The sequence below is a fragment of the Salvia hispanica genome, chromosome 4, assembly GCF_029641045.1.
Source record: "Salvia hispanica isolate PSC_SH4W2 chromosome 4, Shi_PSC_v1, whole genome shotgun sequence".
Lineage (NCBI taxonomy): Eukaryota > Viridiplantae > Streptophyta > Magnoliopsida > Lamiales > Lamiaceae > Salvia > Salvia hispanica.
This window is the reverse complement of record NC_142695.1, coordinates 16,628,850-16,649,057: the sequence shown is the minus strand read 5'-3', so window position 1 is coordinate 16,649,057 and position 20,208 is coordinate 16,628,850. Positions and strand designations below refer to the sequence as shown.

Below are 20,208 nucleotides of genomic sequence, written 5' to 3'. Positions count from 1 at the left end.
ATTTTATGCAACTTTATTTTGTGTGTTGAAAGAAGAGAGTAAAGTAAGAGAGAGAATAAAGTAGAGATAAAGATGTTTCCATTTTAAGTAATGGGTCATCTTAGTTGGGACAAACTAAAGAGGAAAGTGGGTCATCTTCAATGGGACGGAGGGAGTACTAAACTAATAGAATGAAGTAATAACATGACTGAATGAAGTAATAAACTAACGGAATGAAATAATCACATGACTGAATGAAGTGATAAACTAACGGAATCAAGTAATAACCCTAAACCCAACTGAAAGATAATTATGTCATAACACATTATGAAGTAATAAACTAATGGAATGAAGTAATAGCATGACTGAATGAAGTAATAAACTAACGGAATGAAGTAATAAACTAACAGAATGAAGTAATAGCATGAATAAATGAAGTAATAAACTAACGGAATGAAGTAATAGCACGACTGAATGAAGTAATAAGTTCTTAACAATAACATGACTGAATGAAGTAATAAACTAACGGAATGAAGTAATAGCATGACTGAATGAAGTAATAAACTAACGGAATGAAGTAATAACCCTAAACCCAACTGAAAGATAATTATGTCATACCACATTATGAAGTAATAAACTAATGGAATGAAGTAATATCATGACTGAATGAAGTAATAAACTAATAGAATGAAGTAATAAACTAACAGAATGAAGTAATAGCACGACTGGATGAAGTAATAAGTTCATAACATACATTCATTTTCTCCAGCAAGGTTTTATAGAATAAAAAAAATTAAAAACAAATTTTAAAAAAATTAAAAAAATTAGCTACAAATCCACCCTTAAAGACCAAACTAGAGACCAAATTAGGGCCACTCATTTTTCTTAATCTTATGGTTATGATTAATTTACAATTAATTTAATATTTAATTAAATAAAAACGTTTTGTTTTTAAAAAAATTAAATTTTTTTAAAATTTTTTTTTTACTTTATTTATTTATTTATTTATTTATTTTTATTTTTTTTATACGATAAAAACTTGTTGGAGTAAATAATGAACTATATTCACTACATAATGAACTAAATGAATGTATGTTATGAACTTATTACTTCATTCAGTCGTGCTATTACTTCATTCCGTTAGTTTATTACTTCATTTATTCATGTTATTGCTTCAATCCGTTAGTTTATTACTTCATTCAGTCATGCTATTACTTCATTCAATTAGTTTATTACTTCATAATGTGTTATGACATAATTATCTTTTAGTTGGATTTAGGGTTATTACTTCATTCCGTTAGTTTATTACTTCATTCAGTCATGTTATTACTTCATTCCACTAGTTTATTACTTCATTCAGTCATGTTATTGTTATGAACTTATTACTTTATTCAGTCGTGCTATTACTTCATTCCGTTAGTTTATTACTTCATTTATTCATGCTATTACTTCATTCTGTTAGTTTATTACTTCATTTCGTTAGTTCATTACTTCATTCAGTCATGCTATTACTTCATTCCATTAGTTTATTACTCCCTCCGTCCCAAGGAAGATGACCCCTTCCTTGGGCGGCACGGAATTTTATGCAGTTAATTTTTGTGTATTAAGAGGAGAGAGTAAAGTAAGAGAGAGAATAAAGTAGAGATAAAAGTGTTTCCATTTTAAGTAATGGGTCATCTTGGTTGGGACAAACCAAAAAGGAAAGTGAGTCATCTTCAATGGGACGGAGGGAGTACTTCATAATGTGTTATGACATAATTATCTTTCAGTTGGGTTAGGGTTATTACTTCATTCCGTTTGTTTATCACTTCATTCAGTCATGTTATTATTTCATTCCGTTAGTTTATTACTTCATTCAATCATGTTATTACTTCATTCTGTTAGTTTATTACTTTATTCAGTCATGCTATTACTTCATTCCCTTAGTTTATTACTTCATTCAGTTATGTTATTACTTCATTTCATTAGTTTAGTACTCCATTTCATTAGTTTATTACTTCATAATGCGTTATGACATAATTATCTTTCAGTTGAAGTAAATTCAGTATATAATGAATACGAAAAATTATTTCATAACATACATTCATTTAGTTCATTATATAGTGAATATAGTTAATTATTTACTCCAACAAGATATTATCGAATAAAAAAAATTATAAAAAAAAATTATAAAAAAAATTATAAAAAATAATAATTTTTTTTAAAAAAATTATAAAATAAATTAAAAACGTTTTTATTTTATAAAATATTAAATTAATTCTAAATTAATTATAACCATAAGATTAAGAAAAATGAGTAGCCCAAATTTGGTCTCTAGTTCAGTCATTAAGAAGGGTTCGACATTGATCACAACTCTATATATATATATATATAGGGTAGTGATATAATGAAAACCATATATATAATGAAAACTTAAAACTTTAATCGTAGCCGCTGAATATTAGTAATCAACAATTATTATGTTTTCACTTGAAAATATCAATAACTCTTACAAATTTGTCAACAAAGGATATAAAGGACATTTTACTGATACAGTGAATCATATTCAATCCCGAATTTTCATCATTCTCTCTCCCACTATTCACATAATTAAAACCACTTTAATTCTTCTCCCCCATTCCAACCCTCTTTCTCTTCCATTATTCACGTAATTAAAACCACTTCAATTCTTCTACCTCATTCCAACCCTCTTTCTCTTCCACTATTCACGTGATTTGTGAAGCAGCGGCGGTGGCAATTGCAATGAGTTCTCGGGGGCAAATACCAGTGCAACATCCGGCGGAGTCCTCGAAAAGTGAGATTTTTTGCATCGTTGAGTCTTTGTTGATGTTAAATTTTGTGTTGAAAACCTAGATTTTTTCTTTTCCCCTGAGTTCTGTCAACATGATTTTCTGTTCTCGGAGGCAAAATCAGTAGATTTTCTGATTTGGTGGAAAATTTCTTGAATTTTGTGTTGAAACTGCGCAAATTTTGCGCCGATACTGCTCAGTTGAATCCTGTTGAATTTTGTGTTGAAATGGAGTTGAATCTTTGTGGCGATTGAATTTCATATTGAATCCTTGACACTTTGTTGATGTCCAATTTTGTGTTGAAATGACATTGAAGCTGTATGGAAATTTTGTGCTGAATGGTCGACTCTTTTGTTCTGATGTTGTTTTTTCTCGATGAAATTGTGTTGACTATTTTGTTCCACAGCTATTGAATTTTATGTTGAAAACTTGTTGATGCTATACTGATTCTAAAATCGTTGTTGAAATCATGTTGATTTGTGTTGAAATGGCGTTGAATCTTTGTGGCTATTGAATTTCATACTGAATATTTGACACTTTGTTGATGTCGAATTTTGCGTTGAAATGACATTGAAGCTTTGTGGAAATTTCGTGCTGAATGGTCGACTCTTTTGCTCTGTTGTTGTTTTTTCCCCGATGAAGTTGTGTTGACTATTTTGTTTCACGGCTGTTGAATTTTATGTTGGAAACTTGTTGATGCTATACTGATTCTAAAATCGTTGTTGAAATCGTGTTGATTCTATGCTGATTTTAAAATCGCTATTGATTTTATCGAGGTTCTTTGTTGATTTTTTTTTTTTGGAAGTGTCCATTGTCTACCCATATTTTTAGTTGATCCACGAATTTTGTTATGATTTTGTTATAAAAAAACATACTTATGTTGCTTATTTCCGTTCTGCTGATTTTGTGTTAAATTTGGAATGTTGAGATTTTGATGATGTGATGAATTTGGTTTGTTTTCCATATTGTAATCTGTGTTGATTTTGTGAAAATGGTTCTTTTTGCAGGAAAGGCAAAATCTGTTGAAGAGGGTGGAACAAATATGAGAAAAACCCTTCAACAGATGGTGCGGTGTCAAGACAATCAGGGGAATATTCCAACAACCACGACAAACATGCGACCAAAAAATTGTTGAAGATTAAAAGAACAACTAGGTTCTTTTTGAGCAATCTTAGTTCGCTCACAGATATGCAGAAGGCAGCAGTTAGGGAACTAGGATTTGGAGCTCTTTTAGACTACTATAAAGTAGGTTGTGTGCCTACAACTTTAGCCTTTTGGTTATTGGAAAATTTTGACCATCTCAAGTGCACTCTCAAATTGCCAACTGGTGATGAAATTCTTATTGAAGATAAGGATGTCGAACTCGTGTTGGGTTTTCCTAGAGGGGAAACTGAATTTAATAGAAGTGACCGAATGACCGGGATCAATTATTTGAAGAATGTACCTTTCGAGGAGGAAGTAGATATTCTATATACAACAACAAAGGTGTTGGAAAAAGTTTTGAAGAAAGACGCAGAGGGTGGTGTGTGGTTCAGAAAAATCTTCTTAATGTTGATGGAGACTGCGTTGATCAAGACATCAGCATGTGGATACGTGAAGCCAAGAATTGTGGAGGTGATTGATGATTTGGCCAATATAAAGACGTATAACTGGTGTCAATATCTGCTGGATAACCTTATGAGGACGCATAAGTTGTGGTCCAATAACAAGTCAAAGGTTTTTAGCGGGCCAATTGTGTTCCTTGTGGTATGTTTTTTTGGTTTGCTGAAATTGTATTGAATTATTACTGAAATTGTATTGCTAAAGAGTGGTTGATAATCTGCTGATGTTAGGATACTATTGTTGTTTGATTATGTTCTAACACTATCATTTGTCTTTATGCAGATTTTATATGTAGACAGAGTTGTACACAGCAAAAGACTTGTGCATCGTGTTATTCCAAGGATGAAGGGTTGGACGGACTTACTATTGAAACAACGTGAAGAGAATGAAGGCCAAGAGAGGGATTTCGGTCTTGGTCGTGTTGCTGGGCAATATGAGCCGCATGAAGTGGACAGTGCAATTAGGTCCAGAGCTGTGGATAGTGTTGCTGCTACTGATAAGCAAGCTGATGGTGATGTTGATAGCATGAAGGGTGTGTGGGATGCAACAAAGTATATAGGGGATGGACTGAAGATGCTCGCAACAGAGTTAAACAAAGCTGGTCCCGAACTTAAGAAGAAGGACGACTTTAAAATTACATGTGACACCCTTAGAAAAGCATTTAGGCTGGATAACATTGAATTTCATCCTGTTGGATCAATGACGCAATCTAAGTCTGCCAATGATTCCGAATCAGAAGATTGGGCACACTCCCTCAAATCACTGATTGAAGCTGCAAACCATATGGAGATGCTTGAGAACAAAGACGAGTTTCCAAGCTTCAGCCTTGGTTTCGAATCTGATCAAGTTAAGCACGAGTTTTACATGTTGTTTAACCTTTAGAATGCACTTTCCCATTGTAGTATATTGTTACTTGAATGACTGTATATATAATTGCTACTTTGTACGAGGATGTCATGGGTAATAGTGGTGGTGCTGCTCAGCAAAATGCAAACACGATGGACATTCTGGATGATGAAGAGGTATGCTGACATATGTGACTTCAATTTAATTGGGTTAAAAGATTTCTAACTCACCAACGATGTAGATGTTGGACTTGTTGACATTACTGACACAGTGTATTGAAATGTATTGTTTTTGTGTTGCTTTTCGGTTGATATGTTGATGATATTGTGTTGATGTCATGTGTTTTGAAATTTATTGATTTTGTGTTGCTTTCCAATTGATATGTTGATGATGTTGTGTTGATGATATTGTGTTGATGTCTGTAGACATGATTATTGAAATTTATTGATTTTGGGTTGGTTTCCAGTTGATATGTTGATGATGTTGTGTTGATGATGTCTGTAAACTTTTTCCTCGGTTGTAGGGTGGGGTGTCAGACTTTGACATAAGAGAGCCAGCTGATCTGTGTTTCAGCGGCGAGGAATCTGAAACAGCTGATGTAAACCTAGATAACATTGATGGATTTGGTGAAGATGTTTTCCGATTAAATGCAGCTGATGATGTCAACCTAAATTCAGATGTTACTCCCGAAAATGCTATGCAAATAGCAGGTTCCATAGCTCGGGCAGTTGCTTCAGAGGTAGGTCTGAAATATTGTACCAAACATTGTTGACAGAGAATTGCTATTATTCACTTGTTATTGACATGAGATGACTAACAACTTATTGTTTTGCAGCACGACGAAGATGTCATAGCCTACTGCTTTGCCTTGGAAGTAGTGTTGGATCTTGGAGATGCTGTCTTCAATACACCTGCCACAGAGACTGCAACTGATGCTGGTCTACCAACTGAGGAGCATAAAGAAGGGGCTCCTCAGGTCGCTGACATCCAACTAGGTCCATCAATGACACTCAGGTCGCTTACAGAAAGACGAGTGGGTGCAGCTCTATGCTCGCCATTCAACATGCGTTCCATTCGTATCAGCACCACTTGGACCAAAGAAGAGAGGGATTGTTACCTGTTTTTACTTGCAACACCAAGGATATGGATGTAAGAACAAAGTGTTTTTATACTAAATGATATAGTTTGGTTGAAAAAAGACACAAAATTCAAGCTGATAGCTTATGTTTTAATTGCAGGTCTCAAATTATCTACGAGGACGCTGCTGTAGAAGCATCAAAAATGAAATTCACCTCATTGAAGCCACATGAACATGTTGACGCTTCGGTTGTTGATGTTTGGGCGTCGTACTTGAATGCAATGGAGATATACAAGTCGTCAGAAGCCCCCTCCATATTGTTTTTGTTCACTACTAGCACAGTAAGTGTATGTGATACAAGGATATGATCTGTGAGATATATTTTACTAATGTTTCATTTGTGACTGCAGTCATACAATGTGGTTGAACGTCGAAATGAATGGGAGGGGGCTAAAGCTGTGGAAGCATTCTGCAAGGAAATAGATTCTCAATTCAAAAATATTGAAACTTTTGACTAGACCAAATATGATTTGGTAATTAGTCTTTAAATATGAAATATCATTAGGTTGTTTTCCCAATATTCGTCTTTTTACTGCAAATTGGTTATTAAAATATTTGAATTGTTTTCAACAGGTTTTTTTCCCAATATGGTCTCCCACTCACTACTATTTGGTATGCTTTTCAATTAATACTAGAATTGCAAATGTCATTGACAATACAGTGCTCAATACCAGTGTTCGATATATGTCAAAATACAGTACAACCTTGAATCTACTAGTAAGTAAAGTTGAACAGATTGCACTAGATATTCTTCTGTATTAATATTGATATTAGATCAGTAGGTAAACTTGTCTCGTTGAATATTTGTTGATATGTTGTTGACTTTTTGTTGGTATCATGAACAAGTGTTGATATTATGTTGAAGTCTTACTGAAACATGTAATTTTTTGTCCATTATGGATATTCGAGTACTGTTTTGTGGAATCTCTAAAAAAATGTGTATATTCTTATTAACTGATTTACTTTTGATGTTGTATCTGTAGAGGGAATTTTTTGTTCGCTATCTCCTAACCAAGTGCCTCAAACACCTTGCTAAAGTGATAAGTAAAGAACGTGGAATCCGGCTGCTGGACTTGCCATGGAAAGCAACTGACAAAGACAAGGACTCTGCGGTCTTCCTGATGAGACATATGGAGACATATATGGGTACGCCTATCAATTTATGGAATACTAGTCTTCAAGGAGTTAGTGTCAGAACATTACAGATTTTGAGGGGGCGCTATTGCAAGGCAATGCTTCTTTCGGAATTCAACAGAGTCAGCGTCCGATTCAAATAGTTCATGAATAGTTACATCGTGACTCCTACGTTTAGAACAGATTTCACGAAGCACGTCAATGGTTTGTTGAGCAAAGATCCCAGTAAAATGCCCAACAAGGAGCCGGCAAAGAAGAAAAGAAAGTGTGTTTGATTTCTTTTTGGGAAAGTTTGTGCTTTTTTTTTGCATGTTCAAGCAACATAATGGTTATTATTAATTAGTTTAGTTGTTGAAACTATTTAGTTTGTTTATGACATTTTTTTTAATACATTACTTTGTTTTGATTTGAACAGGTTCCTTTTTTCAACATCGTTCTTATATAATTCAAAACATTAGGAATGCACTTTTACATGAACATTGTTCTGTTCATTTCAAATTGCTTACATTTTTTGTCTTCATTCTCTTATAAGAATGTCCTACAAATATCTTGAATTATTATTGACATATGTTTGTCGACTGTTGTTGGAAATATGGAACAGAGAACAACAATTAAAAGAAGGGAAACCTGCTTATCAAATAGTTGAAAATTTCAACAAAGCAATTGAAAGAAGGAAGACCTGCTTAGCAAAAATTTGAATAATAGTATTAGTGTTTCATTCATTTCAAATTGATTATATTTTGTGTCTTTAGTATCTTATAATAACGTCCTAAAAATATCTTGAACTTTTATTGAAAAATATTTGTCCAGAGTTGGTGGAAATATTGAACAGACAAAAGCAAATAAAACAACAAAAACCTGCTTATCAAATAGTTAAAAATCTGAGCCATTGTTGAAATGTAGTTGCCAGTCAAGTGGAATGTAAACATTAAAAAAATTAAACTCCACAACAAGAGTGTTGTAAAATTTTTTGAAGAAAGACGCAGAGGGAGGTGTGTTGTTCAGAAAAATCTTCTTAATGCTGATGGAAACTCCACTACTTTTTGGCTTTATCTTTTTCCCTTCCGCGGTTTCTTGAATCATGATGACCAAATTCTCCACATTTTTTTACATTATCGATAAGGCCTTTGTTGTTCCCTCAAAGCCTTCTCTTTATGTGACACAATTCTGCCGCCACTTCCTGAACCCTTTGTCTTCACCACAGCAGGAGGGTGCACAGTTACAACATTAGGTCGAGAAGATCCGTACAGATTCTCAAATCTCTGTTCTTTATCCATCGATGAGAAAGTACCATTGAATAGTTTTTCCCCTAGGGCCTCCATACCGTCAAACCATGCAGTAATGTCATCGTCGTTGTTTTGTGCGCGGTGAAATAAACGAAAATACAACGAGTGCAGTTTTGTTGCAACAACTCTTCTGTTATCAACTTGAGACGCTGTATAAGCACAAAATGTCAAGCATACAACATACAATCATACTATATGCTTACAATGTCAACACAGAATCAACAAATATCAAGTCAACGCATGATCAACATCATAGCAAATGAATATCAATACAGGTTCAACTCCTCTTGTATCAACTTGAGACGATGTGTAAGCACAAAATGTCAAGTGTGCAACATACAATCATACTATATCATTACAATGTCAACACATGATCAACAAATATCATGTCAACGCATGATCAACGTAATAGCAAACGATTATCAATACAGGTTCAACAAAAAATCATCAGAACGATAATAAATTATCAACAAATAGCAACACAGCGCTAACGTAGGAACAACAAAAAACATTTAAAAATCAATGCAGAATCAACAAGCAATCATACAAACAATACACCAAAGCCTATACCAGCGACAAAAATCATCAGAATTGAAATAAAGTGCAAACCTGCAGTAAGCACTGACTCCTCATTAAGATCACTATGGACTTCCTTTAACAACGAGGTCTTCAGCCACCTTGTACGAAAGTATCTGTCTGGTATTAATTTTAGGTCGTGGTTTTTGAAAACCCAAAAAATGTGGCTACACAATATTCCACACCGCAGAAACAACTTGCAATTGCACTCATATGATTCAGTTCCAACCTCATGACGGACAACACATTTGTTGCGGTGGCTATCAATCAATGTGTATATCTCGTAATTATCTGCCACATCACATTGTTTCATACGACACCTTCGATGTCCCTCAACGATCTCATCTTGTACTTGCTGAAAAATACGATCAGTGTACATAGATGCGGCGTGTTTCTCAAATAATAACTCTGTTGACATAATTGGAACTTTGGAGGAATCAACAAAATCAAGTTTTTCTGTTAGGTTCCGTTGTGAATCCAATCCATTGTTGTACTGCATTATAAAGTCAGCAAGATTGTAGTACGGCTTGGTGTACCTTTCGAAGAAGCTATTCTCAGACTCAGAGAATGACGTTGTCTTCAACAATGACCCCATTGGGAAGTCTCTAAAATAAGCTGGTATCCAATATTCTCTTTGCTCAAACATAGTTTTGAACCAAGATTCATCTTGTAAGCCATATTGATCCATAATGGCCAGCCATGTTTCTTTAAATTGCTCCGGTTCTAATAATTCCGACCACACACAAGAATCCAAATCATTCTTCAAATCATCATTAGCATGTATTCTTTTGGGTACCTTGTCAGACAGTTTTAGCATTATGTGCCACATGCACCAACGGTGTCTTGTACCACTTAGCACACGTTCTATAGCAAGCTTCATCCCCCAATCCTGGTCAGTTATCATCAACTTAGGAGCGGCACCCATACATTCTAAGAATTCCCTCAACAACCAAGAGAAAGAGTCTGCGCCTTCATTTGACACAAATCCGGCCCCAAATGCTACTGGACATCCGTGGTTGTCTTTCCCCGTGAATGGACCAAACACCATGAGTACCTAATCATTTGTTGAAAAATGTGAGAAACTACATATACTTGTCATTAGAAAATAGCATCAACTCAATATCAACAACTAGTAATACCTATTTGTGGAATATGTGGTATCAAATGATACAACGTCACCAAACATCTTGTAGTTCTTCCTGGACACAGCATCGCACCAGAAAAGACTAAGTAACTTGCCATCACTAGCTTGTTGAAATTTGTAATGAAACCCGTCGCAGCTAGCCTTCTTTTTCTCCATTTGATTTGAAATCAACTGGACATCAACGTCATTCATTTGCTGCAATGTGTCACGTGTACCATTACGTATGTCAGTCACGGTGCAGCCAACAGAATCGTATCCACCCATGAACTCCTTTAACAAGTTGAAAGTCGTTGTAGGCCCAATATTCGCCTTTGCACAATCCTGCATGAATTTGTAATGAATGTCCCCAAGCTTACGGTTGGATTTCATGTATCGAACATGCTTCTTGTCAATCATCCCGTGATTGTGGTTTTCTATGAAATTGCTAACAACATATCTTGCATTGCCAGAAATGACTACGTATTTCAAGGTAAGTCTCGCACTGCAGAGACATCTTGTAACATCCCCAACTTTTGAACCTTAGTATTATTATTATGATCTTAACTACATATTATAAATAAGTGATCAATGTAGTATTTATAAACTGCCCGTTTGAATTTTTAATATCGATCTTTTGAGTTATAAAGAAATCAAGACGAAATATGCAATAGAAGTTGTTGGTTTTACCACGATTAATTTAAAATAATAAATCCAAATAATACATGATACGAGAAGTCCGATTAAAATATACAATACAACCAAATCCTAATCTTTTACAATAAGAGATAGGCGTGCAAGTTCGGGCAGCCGCTCAACGGTCGTGCTCAAGCTCCGAGGAAAGCCGATACATCGACGAGGATAGCCCATGCTCCATAAATAGATGTTATTTACTACAAAAGAAGAGAATCAGAGAGAGTAATAAAATAAATTGTGGAGTAAATCTTTGAATGGATTAGGGAGTATCAAATGAAATCCAATAGTAGATTTGATGAAATTCATTCCCAAATCCAATCAAAATCTTTGTAAGATTTCAACCAAGTGGACATTAAATGCAAGTGCAGAGATATCAAAGCTTCAAATGCTCCCTCAATTCTCAAGCCATATTTTTAGCCGTAAGATCAAGAAATAGGATCCAAATTAGATCATTGAGGAGATTTTGAGGAGATCTTTTGGCAGTAAACCTCTCCAGATTAAACCTCCCCCATGTTAAACCTTCCCCATTGTTAAACCCCCCTCCACTTGCATAGCAACTTGAAGAAATGGCAACTATATAAACCCCAGCCTTTCCACTCCAGGAAACCCATCACTATCAAACATTCTACAAATTCTCTTCATACACATATATATAGAATAAAGGAGTACGAGGAGGGAGAGTTGCAGAGAGCTGCAGACAATCGTAGGATCAAGCCTACAATCCAACAACACTTTGTTCCCACATCAAAAGGTAAACACCAAGCCTTTCTTTTCTTTCGTATATGTAAGCATATGCATTTATTTAGGAAATAGAATCTGCCACACCAAACTTAACAACGTATTTCACCATAGAGTCTTCCAAATAGCAAGGCATATAATCACAAATCACCAAATTCAGTAAATAGAACCAAAGTAGGAACCTACTGCCTTAATAACTAGAAAGAATGAGGAAGCTTATCTCAAATCTGTCGGATTTCCGGCGGCGGCACTCCGGCAGCCCGCACCACTCACTGCCGAGGACGAGTTCACAATCTCTATAATTTGCAAATTACACACCAAACTTTTAAATCAAAGATTAAATCTTTAGAAATAAAACCAAAAAGGGAATAGAATAGAATTTCCCTAACTTACCTCTCGGGAGTCGGTGAGGAGGCAGTGGCCGGGGCTGGAGTGGCGCCGGGAAGCTGCTCCGGCAGCGTGAGGCGCGGAGAAGAAGCGGCGAAGCCGCTGCCTGTGCATGCACAGCAGCGGGCAGATCGGGAGAGAGAGGGGCAGCGGCGGCGTGAGTAGGGCCAAGAAAGGAAGAGGGAGTGGGGAGAGAAAGAGAGAGAGGGGAGAAGAGAGAGGAAGAGTCGGAGGGAGAGAGATGCCGCCGGAGGCGGCGATGGCAGGGTGGCGGCGGCAGCAGCTGGAAGTGAGAAGGAGGGAGCTTCTCTCACATCAATTTGGGTTTAGAATTATTGTAAGGAAGATGATGACTTAGTATATATATGTGGGTATAATTATATCTTTTGGGCTAGCATTTTAAGTGATGATTGGGCTGCATGTTATTTACTTGGGCTAAGAGGATGAGAGAATTAAAATCCGAGCCCAACTCCTTTTAATAAGTTGGGCTGCAGTAAATTTATTTAAAAAGGTGGCCAAGAATTAATTGGGAGAAATTTTAGATATTTAATTTTTTTAGCCTAAGTTTTCAGTTAAGGTTCAATTAATATTTTTATATGGTTTCCTCTAATGGGGTAACTAAGATAAAATAATTGTTCTTTTGTTTTATTTTAGAGTTTTGCATAAGAGTAAATTTTGAAGTTAAAAGTATAAAGTTCAATTCAATCAAAGTCGAGAATAGTGAAAGAAGAAGCATTAAATAGTATGCAAGCGAGTTTTAGAAATTTCTTAATGATAAGTGAAATAAGAAAAGGAAATTAATTACATGGCATGCATTCCTATTAAAGTTTAAGAATTTCTTGAAATCTGATTTGTGTATTATATTGTGATGTTTTTAAAAAGGTTATCTTCGCAAGTTAAGGTCGGAGAAAGAAATTCAAGTTAAGAAAAAGTAAACGAACGAGGTGGGCTTTCGAACTAAGTATTTTTGTGGGCTTTCTATCCTACATTATTATGTGGTGAAAAATGCTTTCAGTTATTTAAATTCAAAGTATGTTTTGTCTTGCCATGTTTTTGTTTTGAGCATTACCTATCTGTTCGTCTAGAAAGGGGAGCGACCCTACTAGACAAGTTATGTTGTGAATCGAATTCGGGTCTGAGTGTGGGAGTGATTCCCTGCTCAGGCTAGTGTACACCAGGGACCGGGAGCCATCCTTCGAGTTGGCCGGTCATTGTGACCGTGGAATGTGGCCACATTCCCGGCACCAGAATGAAGTTCAGATATGGTATATGTTCCAGGAAAATGGATCGGCCGATCACAGTTTTTAAGAGAAAATGATTTTAGTGTTCTCGGGCATTTTCAATAAAACCCCGGGTTCACTCAGTTATGGCTTGACAAAACCAATTTTTATGAAAATTATATTTCGGACTTGTGTTCACTGAGTACATCAAGTACTCAGCCCTGCATATGTTTTAAAAAAATGTGCAGGTTAAGCGGTGATGACGAAGGGCGGTGTTGAGCAAAGATGGCGAATGGGTTTCAGTATTATAACGCTCGGATGAATCGTGTCTCCATACACGGTGTCATTCTCTCTTGACTCTTCCGCTGCAGTGTAAAAGTTGAACTTATGTTCCTTTGTATCATGCACTCTGATATATTTTGTCAGTTATTCCAATTTGATTTCGTTCATATCAGTTTTGCCGAGATTCCCCTTTCTTTCCCGCTTCTTTAATCCTCCCCTAGTCGCGATAAACCGCGTTTGCTATCCTTAGCAAAGTGCGGTCGTGACACATCTGCTAGAATGTCGTCTACGCTTGATTGCACTACCCTCTGGCAAAGTGACCTCATTTTCGTTGTCATATAATAATTCACCTTGTCTGCTACATACAAGGGTCTGCCATGTTTTGACACCATTTGACAATTTGAAACCAAATTTATGGGTATCAAACCTATAGACATTAGCATATTCTTCATAAAAGGAAACGCCATCTTCTACTGATTCAAAAAGCTAGCCGACATAAGGCTTCAAGTCAGATCTACATTCTGGAATGATTGAGACTGTTGCACAAAGCAGCCTAATGTCAACAGAGATTAAAAAAAATGAACTCAATGAACATCAATATAGAATCAACGAAAATGTCAACGAGGGATCAACATAGGATCAACGTAGAATCAACCTCTTGCAACGGCATATCAACTAAAATAGCATAACATTTCAACACAGGTTCAACAGACAGCGAATATCAACACATGATCAACAAATATCATGTCAACACATAATCAATGTAATAGCAAACACGAATGAAAACCAAAATTCTGAAAATGAAAAATTTTCAACACATGAAAAACACTTCAACACGCAGGAATTAAGAATCATGAATGATTCAAACTACGACTTACTAAAAGCAAACATCCAGAAATGAAAAATCAAAATTCAATTGAACACAGATTACGCCAAATGAAATTACCTTTATCAACGTCAGAACCTTCCATATAATAGAAAACTGTTTTGACACAGATTTCTCAAAATGATTGTATGCAATATGTGATTCGGCAGGATCGGAGTATTATGCAATATGAGATTCAGTCGGTTATTACTCCGATGCTGAACAGACGAAGATATCAATTTAATTGTTGAGATCGTCAACGAAGATGTAAATATTTGCAGATTAGAAAGTGGGAGATTAGCAGTGATGTGAATAATTGCAGTTTATAAATTGGGAGATTAATTAGGAAAGCATAAACCGCTGATCAAATTAAGTTACAAAATTACCCTTTATTGATAAAATATATACTCTTGTTGACATGGGAATTGAACGATATATTAACCATAGATCTGATAAAATTAGCGGTTGGGATAATAGTTTTGAGTTTTCATTATATATATGGTTTTCATTTGATCACATCCATATATATATATGGATGATATATATATATATATATATATATATATATATAGTCCTATTAACCACAAATCCACCCTTAAAGACCGAACTAGAGACCAAATTAGGGCCACTCATTTTTCTTAATCTTATGGTTATGATTAATGTACAATTAATTTAATATTTTATTAAATAAAAACGTTTTTTTTTTTAGATTTTTTAAATTTTTTTTAAATTTTTTTTAAAATTTTTAATTTTTTTTTATTCGATAAAAACTTGCTGGAGTAAATAATGAACTATATTCACTACATAATGAACTAAATGAATGTATTTTATGAACTTATTACTTCATTCAATCGTGTTATTACTTCATTCCGTTAGTTTATTACTTCATTTATTCATGCTATTACTTCATTCTATTAGTTTATTACTTCATTCAGTCATGTTATTACTTCATTCCATTAGTTTATTACTTCATAATGTGTTATGACATAATTATCTTTCAGTTGGGTTTAGGGTTATTACTTCATTCAATAATGTTATTACTTCATTCCGTTAGTTTATTACTTCATTTAGTCATGTTATTGTTATGGACTTATTACTTCATTCAGTTGTGCTATTACTTCATTCCGTTAGTTTATTACTTCATTCAGTCATGTTATTACTTCATTCCATTAGTTTATTACTTCAAAATTTGTTATGACATAATTATCTTTCAGTTGGGTTTAGGGTTATTACTTCATTCTGTTAGTTCATCGCTCCATTCAGTCATGTTATTACTTCATTCTATTAGTTTAGTACTCCATTCCGTTAGTTTATTACTTCATTCAGTCATGCTATTACTTCATTCCGTTAGTTTATTACTTCATTCAGTTATGTTATTACTTCATTTCATTAGTTTACTACTTCATTTCATTAGTTTATTACTTCATTTTATTAGTTTATTACTTCATAATGTGTTATGACATAATTATCTTTCAGTTAAAGTAGATTCAGTATATAATGAATGCGAAAAATTACTTCATAACATACATTCATTTAGTTCATTATGTAGTGAATATAGTTCATTATTTACTCCAGCAAGTTTTTATCGAATAAAAAAAATCGAAAAAAAAAAATTTAAAAAAATTTAAAAAAAATATATTTTTTTAAAATTTTAAAAAAATTAAAAAAAATTAAAAAAAATTAAAAACATTTTTATTTAATAAAATATTAAATTAATTATAAATTAATCATAACCATAAGATAATATCAACAAAAGGGTAATATCGTCATTATTAGGCCTGTCAAATTGGATACCCGATCCGAAATTTTCGGGTACCCGATCCCAAAATTCCCAAATTCCAATACCCGATACCCGACCCGAATTTGATTTCGGGTACCCGGATACCCGACTCTGGTATCCAGTCCCGAAAAATCAGGCATCCAGTCCCAATTGTGATTTTGATATTTTTTTTAAAAAAAAATTAACTACAAACTTTTAGAATTTATTTAATTCAAATTCAATACAAAGTTGAAGTACTAGTATTTCAAGTAAAAATAACTACAAACTTTTAGAAATACAAAATTTTTATAGTAGCTCGAATTTAAGAGAAAATAACTACAAATTTACAGGATTACAAAATTCTTGTTATAGTTCGAATTTAAAAGAAAATAACTACAAACTTTGAAAAATACAAAATTCATTTATACATATTAACATCTTTTATCCATCCACAATAAGTCAATAAGCATCAAAATTCATAAGTTCAAACATTCATCCTTTATAAATTCACAATTTAATAATTCATAAGAATCAAGATCTAACAATAATATCATCAAAAATTCAAAATATCACAGGTCAATGAAATTAAAATATAATTAAAAAATTAAATTACATATCTTATACACTTACTATTAAGTGTTAATTAAACTGTAGTTAAGAAATTAAATTATATTTAATTATAATAAAAAGTAATTTATTAATTATAGAAAATAAATCGGATAATTCGGGTATACCCGATCGGATATCGGGTAACCCGATACCCGATTATCCAAAATTCTCACTACCCGATCCCGATCTGATACCCGAAAAATCGAGTTTCGGGTAATTATCCGATTTTTTCGGGTTTGGATATCGGGTATTGGATACCCGATATCCATTTTGACAGGCCTAGTCATTATGTTATCATATGATAATTTTCGTGAGTATTTTTTTATATCAACATTGTGTATTACAAATATCAACAATATGACATTAGAATATCAATACAAGGACAAGAAAATATCAACACATTTTTATTGAGATTGGATATGCATAATATTGAGATTTTGCCTACAATATATTGAGATTTTTTGTTGCATTTGTTGATAAAAGCTGCTTATCAACATGTACGAAAATTGAAATATAATTTATCAAATTTCATCACCCAAACATCGTCGGAACATATGCAATTGAGATCTCGTTGGAATCCTTATTAAATTATCTTTAATTTGATATATTTTTTGCGAAAAAATAATTTAAATTGAGAGAGTTACGTAAATTTAAAGATTTGAGATGATTTTGAGGAGAGAGAAAGTAGTTAGTTATAATTACTACGTATAGGATTTGACATTAATACCCTTTTAATTTAATTAATAATTATTTAAATTTAAAATATATTACACTTGACATTATATCAACCACAAGATCTTCTAATCTAATGGTTAAAAATTGGTCTCAATTTTGGATTGCTAATTAGTTAGCAATTGATCACCTCCCTATATATATATATATATATATATATTTTATATATATATTTCGTCTCATATTTAGAGAAAGAAGGGGAGGAAAACAAAAGGGAAAAAAAGAAGAAAAATATTTAGGAAACAAAGTTAAAGTGGAGAAATAAAAGTTCTTAGAAGAAAAAGAGGTGAAAGAGAGCTATAACAAATGGAAATGGAAATAGATTAAAGATCAGTGGAAATTAGTAGATGGAATCAGGAGCTCAATTAGATGACATCATATTCAGGTGTGTATAAATCACACTTTTAATTTTACATATTTTATGTGATTGATTGATATGCGTTAAATTGGAGTGAATATTTGAATCATATGATGTGAGTCTGAAATGGTTATGTGTTAGTATTTGATATTGATGGTGTAAATGAGGTGGGTATGTGATTTGTGCAATGAATATGTTTGTCTGTAATATTGGAGTTATTAGTGGAATATATGGATATGTGATTGTTGCAATGGATATGTTTGATGCATGGTATTGGAATTATTTGAATCATGGAATTAAAGAGGATATGTGACGGTCTTGCCCTGCATCTGATATCAATGACAATAGACCTACGGGTCATATACAATGATAATGGACCTACGGGTCAAAGAAAATATGCAAGGAGGGACCTTCGTGGAAATGTCAAATCATAGAGGGGCCTTTGTGGAAAGGTCAAAATGTAAAGAGGGGCCTTCGTGGAAAGGTCAAATCAAAGAGGGACCTTCGTGGAAAGGTCAATACAAAGAGGGGCCTTCCTGGAAAGGTCAAATAAATAAAAGGGACCTTCGGGTCGTATACAATAGAAATCCCGGGCAGATACCAGGCTTGATCTGTCACTATTATAATAAAAAGAACGGAGAGGCATATGCATATGAATATTAAATTGTTTATGATATTTATTATTTCTGGTGATATATTTTGATGAAAGAATGTGTTTGATATTTGTGTGTGAAATTAAAGGTAAGGTTTATATGCACTGAGTTGTGGCTCATTTAAACCACTAATATTTTTCAGGAATAAGATATCAATGATGTGTGGGTTGATGTGAGTTACAGTTATTATAAGGGTCGGCGGCTGACGCATTTTGGCAACTTCTCTTCCTCATCATTTTTGCATATAGATAAATGTATAGTATATAGAGGAGTGAGAGGGTCCCACTACAGTTTAGAATATTTTGAAATATGTACCTGATATATTATGTGGATTTTATGTAGTTGACACGAGGATTATTTATTTTAAATTTTCAATTTATTTATAGTATGTGCATAAGTTATAAGGGTAGAGGTGTGACAGTTTAGGTGGTATCAGAGCGGGGATAGAATCCCCTTGGGACATAACATTTAAGCATATGGTAAGATACATTTTGGTTATAAGTTTCGTTTGCCTTTGTATTATCATAAACATGTGTCATTAAGGAGAGAAGAGTCAACCGTCCTACATCATCAATTAATTGTATAAACTTCTCATATACATGCTGCATCATACTGGGATTTTTGGTACATGGACCAATGATGAGGTAAAGAGGTAGAAAATTTAAAGAGCCCGGAAAAGTAAAAGTTGTTGATTTTATGGGACTAATCTGACTGAGGCTGGGATATAGTTAAAAGTGATAGAACCGGTGTTCAATCAGATGAGTTGTATGTCAGAAGAAGGTTTTGATTATAGGGTATCTCTTCTTTGAAGCAATACTTACTCTTGGTGGGAAACAGTCCCACAAGCTATGATGCAACCTCTGGTATTCAGTTCAGATGATTTTTCTAGAGAACTCAATGCTAAATATATGCAAAGAAGTGTATTGTGAAGTAGCTATAACCATATCTCAAAGTACCAACATAATAGAGAAGTAGCTATAACCATGTTTAAAGTACACAATATTTGATCAAAACCAAGTGAAACTACCCTCTAAAACCATATAAAATTCAAGTGAATCAGTAACTAAATTATTTTGTATTAAATATGATACTACTAACCAAATTTAGGTATCAAAATTAATAGAGCCCGGGATCATTATTTTTTTATAAGTATATGATATTTTTTTAATTGTTCACAGTTTGTACTCATTAGTTATAATTGAGTTGAATTTAATTTATTTTTACTAGAAAAGATAATGTTTTTTTTAAGACTTTGAGTTATATTTCTTTTTTTTATGTTTTTCAAAATATTGTGTTTATAAATATTATTATATTTGAATTTAATTTTGATGAAAGTGAATTTATTCGTTCAAATAAATATTTTTTTAGTATTTAGCAATACATTTTCCTTTATCTGCATATCTTATTCTATTTAATTCACGCATGTCCTTTTTTTTAAT

General features: G+C 33.6%; 2 protein-coding genes and 2 long non-coding RNA genes across 4 annotated transcripts; 2 read left to right on the top strand and 2 right to left on the bottom strand.

Annotated features, from left to right (window-relative positions):
• The first annotated feature begins 4,322 nt into the window (after window positions 1-4,322).
• LOC148927365 (uncharacterized) lies at window positions 4,323-6,369 on the top strand. Its single transcript, XM_089056568.1, has 5 exons — window positions 4,323-4,514; window positions 4,653-5,216; window positions 5,321-5,392; window positions 5,740-5,955; window positions 6,052-6,369. The coding sequence occupies exons 1-5, from the start codon at window positions 4,323-4,325 to the stop codon at window positions 6,367-6,369; spliced, it is 1,362 nt and encodes a 453-aa protein (XP_088912694.1).
• A 2,231-nt stretch (window positions 6,370-8,600) lies between these two features.
• On the bottom strand, window positions 8,601-10,890 carry LOC125194749 (protein FAR1-RELATED SEQUENCE 5-like). The gene is made up of 3 exons (XM_048092979.2): window positions 10,522-10,890; window positions 9,384-10,404; window positions 8,601-8,923 (listed from the first exon to the last, which is right to left on the bottom strand). The coding sequence occupies exons 1-3, from the start codon at window positions 10,888-10,890 to the stop codon at window positions 8,601-8,603; spliced, it is 1,713 nt and encodes a 570-aa protein (XP_047948936.2).
• Window positions 10,891-11,136: 246 nt separating this feature from the next.
• On the bottom strand, window positions 11,137-12,636 carry LOC125192010 (uncharacterized). The gene is made up of 2 exons (XR_007171289.2): window positions 12,298-12,636; window positions 11,137-12,200 (listed from the first exon to the last, which is right to left on the bottom strand). It is a non-coding gene; the product is annotated as an uncharacterized LOC125192010 (long non-coding RNA).
• LOC125192011 (uncharacterized) lies at window positions 11,178-13,960 on the top strand. Its single transcript, XR_007171290.2, has 3 exons — window positions 11,178-11,917; window positions 13,174-13,235; window positions 13,760-13,960. It is a non-coding gene; the product is annotated as an uncharacterized LOC125192011 (long non-coding RNA).
• The last annotated feature ends 6,248 nt before the right edge of the window (window positions 13,961-20,208 follow it).

Coding starts and splice junctions, on each gene's coding strand:
- LOC148927365 (XM_089056568.1), top strand. CDS start 4,323: ATGGAGACTGCGTTGATCAAGACATCAGCATGTGGATACGTGAAGCCA. Junction 4,515..4,652: donor GGCCAATTGTGTTCCTTGTG/GTATGTTTTTTT, acceptor GTCTTTATGCAG/ATTTTATATGTAGACAGAGT. Junction 5,393..5,739: donor ACATTCTGGATGATGAAGAG/GTATGCTGACAT, acceptor CCTCGGTTGTAG/GGTGGGGTGTCAGACTTTGA.
- LOC125194749 (XM_048092979.2), bottom strand. CDS start 10,890: ATGATTGACAAGAAGCATGTTCGATACATGAAATCCAACCGTAAGCTT. Junction 10,405..10,521: donor ACAAGATGTTTGGTGACGTT/GTATCATTTGAT, acceptor ACAAATGATTAG/GTACTCATGGTGTTTGGTCC. Junction 8,924..9,383: donor GGAGTCAGTGCTTACTGCAG/GTTTGCACTTTA, acceptor GTGCTTATACAG/CGTCTCAAGTTGATAACAGA.